We start from the raw sequence: 5,083 nt of genomic DNA on the forward strand, positions 1-5,083 counted from the left end.
TGAACAGGATTGCTAGATAGATATATGGCACTAACATTATCGCAGTACACCAACATAGCCTTTCGTATTGGACAATGAAGTTCTAGAAGCAGATTGCGTAGACAACAAGACTCAGCAACAACATTGGCTACCCCTCGATATTCGGCCTCCGCACTATATCGAGACATGGTGGCCTGCCGCTTGGCGAACCAAGAAATGAGATTATCACCAAGAAAGACACAATAACCAGAAGTCGAACGCTTGGTATCTGGACAACCACCCTAATTTGCATCTGTATACGAAATGAGAGTGGTGGGTTTAGATGGATAAAGATGCAAGCCATGATCAAGGGTGCCCTTAATATAACACACGATTCGTTTGAGAGCATTCATGTGGACCTCCATCGGGTTATGCATGAATAGACAAATCTGTTGCATAGCATACGAAATGTCTGGTCTCGTGAACGTGAGATATTGCAGTGCACCTGCCAGGCTGCGATAAAGTGAAGGATCCTTAAACGGTGAGGTAGGGGTGGCACTTAACTTCGGTATGGTGTCAACTGGCGTGGCACTTGGCCTACAAGACGACATGCTAGCTCGTTCTATGATCTCTTCGGCGTACTTCTTTTGAGATAAAAATAAACCACCTGCATGACGAGTAACTGCGATTCCCAAGAAATAACTGAGTGGTCCCAAATCCTTCATAGCAAATTCAGAGTTGAGAAGTGTCATGATAGACTTGCGAAGATCATCAGAGGAGGTAGTTAAGATGATATCATTCACATACAAAAGAAGATACGCCATATCAATACCTTTTCGGTAGATGAACAGAGAATGATCAGACTTGCTGTAGGTGAAACCAATACTAGAAACATAGTCAGCAAATCATTTGTACCAGGCCCGGGGAGCTTGCTTGAGGCCATATAAGGACTTCTTTAGTAAGCAGACATAGTCAGGATGTGTAGGGTCTCGGAAACCCACGGGTTGATGCATGTAGACAGTTTCCTCGAGTTCACCATGTAAGAATGCATTTTTCACATCAAGTTGGTGAATAAGGCCAAGCATTAGAGAGAGCTAGAATGAGAACAGTGCGGATGGTCGCCGGTTTCACCACTGGGCTAAAAGTATCACCACAATCCACGCCAACTTGTTGAGTTTTGCCATCACCTACAAGTCGAGCTTTATGTCTCTCAAAGGAACCGTCAGAGTGTTCTTTATGTCTAAAAATCGACATAGAACGAATAACATGTACATTAGGTGGGAGAGGCACTAACTCCCACGTTTTATTTTTAATAAGAGCCTTATATTCATCTTCCATAGCCATTTTCCAATTCGGGTCACGTAAGGCAGACACGGGGTTACGAGGAAGGGGAGATTTGGACGCATGAGTGATGAAGCTGTATTTTGGGTTACGCTTGAAAATACCATGTTGACTCCTAGTGATCGGTTTTGGGACTGGGAGAGGACAGTGGACTGTGGCAGACGGGGGCTGGACAGTGGGGCTGGCGGTAGCAGCTGAGGGTGAGGCAGATGTGGCCATGGGTGGTGGGCTGCTAGGACCAGTGGGCAGCGGAGTATGGTCGTTGGAAGGTGGGCTATTTTGCGAGGCCAAATGGTGTATTACATAAGGAGAGGGTCCATCATCCAGAAAATCATAATGGTGACGATCTAAGGGAGTATGTAGCTTAACAAAAGGAAATTGGGTTTTATCGAACACGACATGACGACTTATGACGATTTTCTTGGATGATAAATCATAACATTTGTAACCACGATGATGGGATGGATAGCCTAAGAACACACATGGGGTGGAACGGGCTTGAAGCTTGTTAATGGTATTAGATGGGAATAGGGGGTAACATAGGCAACCGAACACCCAAAGATGAAAATAGGATGGGTCTTTGTGATAGAGTACTTTGAGAGGAGATTGATAGGCTAATCCTTTATGAGGAAGAATGTTGAGGAGGTAGGTGGCCATTTGTAATGCATGATGCCAAAACGAAGGAGGTAAAAATGCATAAGTGAGTAAAGTACGAACCATGTTGTTTATTGTTCGAATTTTTCTTTAGGCCTTTCCATTTTGTGATGAGGTATGAGGACAGGAGAGGCGAAAAGACAATCCATTAGATTTACAAAACTCCAAGAATGGACCGTTATCAAATTCCCTACCATTATCACATTGGATGTTCTTTATTTCCCATTCAAATTGAGTGCGAATGAAATTTTGAAAGACTAAGAAAGTGGGTAACGTTTGAGACTTAGTTGATAAGGGAAATGTCCACAAAAAATTAGAGTAATCGTCCAAGAACGAAACATAATATTTGTGGCCCAAAGAGCTTAAAACGGGAGATGTCCAAAGATCACTATGGATAATATCAAATGGCATACATGTTTGTGAATGAGATGCAACAAATGACAATTTAATCTGTTTTCCAAGAGTGCAGGAATGACAAACATGAGACTTAATCGGTCCATTACATTTAATAAATTTATTTTTCCTAAGGGAGTCGAAAACAGGTGCTCCCGGATGACCCAAGCGATCATGCCACATAGATGAATTTAAAGCTGCAAAAGACAATGGTGGTGTGGTGGTGATGGGATAAAGCTCCCCCCGACTATCACATCTCATTAGACGCATCCCCGTCCGGTAATCCTTCACAGAAAAACCAAAAGGATCAAATTCAACAGAAACTGAGTTATCTATGGTGAATTTTCGAACTGAGACTAGGTTCTTGATAAGATGAGGAGCATGAAGAACATTTTTAAGGCTAAAGGTGGGTTGGGGGGAGCTAAGTTGGTATGACCATAACCACGAATTGGAATTGAATGACCATTTCCGACAATTATACCACGATTATTGCTCAAATTAAAATAAGACGAGAGGTTACCTTGCGCGGATGTCATATGAGAAGTGGCTGCGGTATCCATGTACCAATTTGCATCCGGAGGAGTGAGCCTAAGTGTGTGCATCGCTGCCTCGATGTCGGTTGGAGTGGGCTGAACGTCGGTAGAGTAAGTTTGTGGTGGACGTGGCCTAAGTATGCCAGCCTGCCTCTGTTGAGTGTTGGTCCGTAGCCGTGGAGTAGTTGGATATAGACAAGGAGGCACAGGCCACGACATGTAGGGCCACTGCCATTGCTGTGCATTCCCCATCCAAGGTTGCTGCCACTGTTGCTGCTGGTCGTGGTGCTGCTGCTAGCTGCCGCGTCCACCACCGAAACCACCACTGTTTCAGTTGTTGCTGCCCCTATTACCACCGCATCTGCCACAGTTCTTTCCACCATTGTTGTTGCGGTTTTGATGCTTTTTACTACCGTTATTCTGACGGTTTGGGTGGTTATTTCCAGAAGAGGGATTATCGTCGTAATCCCGAGCAATCATGGCATTAGCGGATCCCGTGGCAAGCTGTTTGGTGAAGCCTTTTTCTTCGAGAATGAGCATGGAACAGGCTTGATAGAAGAGAGGAAGATGATTTCTTTGACGGATAAGTGTACCCACCCCCTTATAGGCGTCAGTGAGTCCGGCTACCATTTGAAGGACGAGGCGATTGTTGGAGACTGGAGCACCGACGTTCTTGAGTTAATCGGATAGAATCTTGAGTCGTTGACGATACGCGGAAGCATTAGGGAAGTCCTCCATATTAGTGTGAGAAAATTCATGCTCAAGAGTGACGGCTCGAGAATTTTTGTTGTCTTGGAATATGTTACGCAGCCTATTCCAAGCTTCCATGGCAGTGGAGTCAGGTTCAAGGATAGTATGCCATAGGTCAGTAGAGATGGTAGCATAAATCCATTGAAGAACCGTGGCATCAAGAGTCGACCATAACTCTTTTTCAGCATCGGTTTTGGGCACCTTTTCTTTCCCAGACTCCGGTGGAATGATATGGTGGAGGACTCTGTGGGATTTGGCGTGGATTTTGAAGAGTTCCGCCCATGTCCCATATTGGACGTTTTCCATCTCAAGAGTAATGGAGATGTGATTTTTGATGTTGGAGATAGCCAAAGCTGGGTGGAAGAAGGACTTGGTGGAGTCAGATAAGGAGGAATCAGTCATGGTGGCTGATTGTAGGAGAAAGATGATGATGTTGACGTAGAGATGGAGGAAGAGAGAGGAGCAGAATCGTGCCCTAGTCTGATACCATGTAAGAAGGTAATAATCTGCTTGCATTAATCTTTGTCAACTTGTGTATATATACAAAGATTCTAGGCTATAATGAAGGTAACTAAATATACACCTAACCATAATGGTAACTAAATATTCTTCTAATATATTTACATCAATAAAGATGGTAACTAAATATTTACATAATATTCTAACATTTCTATTTATTTATTTAACTATCTGATATTCGAAATTTACTGAGTCAGGTTTGCGCGATGCAAAGGGCAATAAAAAGAGAAACGAGTTTCCCATCATGTGTTTCTCTATAAAGTCACTAAAATAATGATCCTATCAATATATGTTCTTACATCATTAGACAACCTAACGGGTAACGTTTTTACCATTAATTTGGACCTTCCTTAGTCCGATTAAGACTGGTTAACAAGAATACTTTTAATTTCTTAACGCACGGTAATACTGACTTTCAATATGATGATGCTGAATTCATTTCCACTTTTTTGTCATTTTTTTCTTCACAGATCGTCTAGAACACAATCATTTCAAACCTTAGTTTGTTTGCTGAATATAAAGAAGAATAGATGAACTTCCACTTTTTTTTTTTTTTTTCAACTCAAAAGTGCCCCAGAGATTTTTATTTTAGTAGGTAAAAGTTGATAATTACGGCCCTAAACACTTCGGCCAACTACTTTACAAAGCATATACAATATGTATAAATTGTGTATACTTATATTAAAATATACATATAATATAAATATCTATACACAATATATACATACAACATATACATTGATAGTGTATATGTTGCATATATCTGTCATGTTGGGAAACTAATTGGCCCAGCTGTACATATTCCCAAGGACCGTTCACATGAATATCCCTATTTCGGGGTAGTCTTTAATTTTTACGCCTCAAATTTGTGGTCTTTAGATTTCGCTCTGCAAAGTTTCACATTCGGGACCTATATCATAACATCCACACTAGTT

At 42.0% G+C, this 5,083-nt stretch overlaps 2 protein-coding genes across 2 annotated transcripts; both read right to left on the bottom strand.

Annotated features, from left to right (window-relative positions):
• Positions 1-260: 260 nt before the first annotated feature.
• On the bottom strand, positions 261-3,262 carry LOC132639180 (uncharacterized mitochondrial protein AtMg00810-like). The gene is made up of 2 exons (XM_060355657.1): positions 3,087-3,262; positions 261-825 (listed from the first exon to the last, which is right to left on the bottom strand). Exons 1-2 carry the CDS (start codon positions 3,260-3,262, stop codon positions 261-263), a joined length of 741 nt encoding a protein of 246 aa, XP_060211640.1.
• A 295-nt stretch (positions 3,263-3,557) lies between these two features.
• LOC132639960 (uncharacterized) lies at positions 3,558-4,031 on the bottom strand. Its single transcript, XM_060356336.1, has one exon. It carries the CDS (start codon positions 4,029-4,031, stop codon positions 3,558-3,560), a length of 474 nt encoding a protein of 157 aa, XP_060212319.1.
• Positions 4,032-5,083: the final 1,052 nt, after the last annotated feature.

The sequence above is a fragment of the Lycium barbarum genome, chromosome 5 (assembly GCF_019175385.1).
Source record: "Lycium barbarum isolate Lr01 chromosome 5, ASM1917538v2, whole genome shotgun sequence".
Lineage (NCBI taxonomy): Eukaryota > Viridiplantae > Streptophyta > Magnoliopsida > Solanales > Solanaceae > Lycium > Lycium barbarum.

Bases quoted from the DNA above. Each gene is read 5' to 3' on its own strand.
- LOC132639960 (XM_060356336.1), bottom strand. From the start codon at position 4,031: ATGACTGATTCCTCCTTATCTGACTCCACCAAGTCCTTCTTCCACCCA.
- LOC132639180 (XM_060355657.1), bottom strand. From the start codon at position 3,262: ATGGTGGAAAGAACTGTGGCAGATGCGGTGGTAATAGGGGCAGCAACA. The intron at 826-3,086 runs GTGCCTCCTTGT...TTTCACCTACAG, and splicing joins GGCCCTACATGTCGTGGCCT to CAAGTCTGATCATTCTCTGT.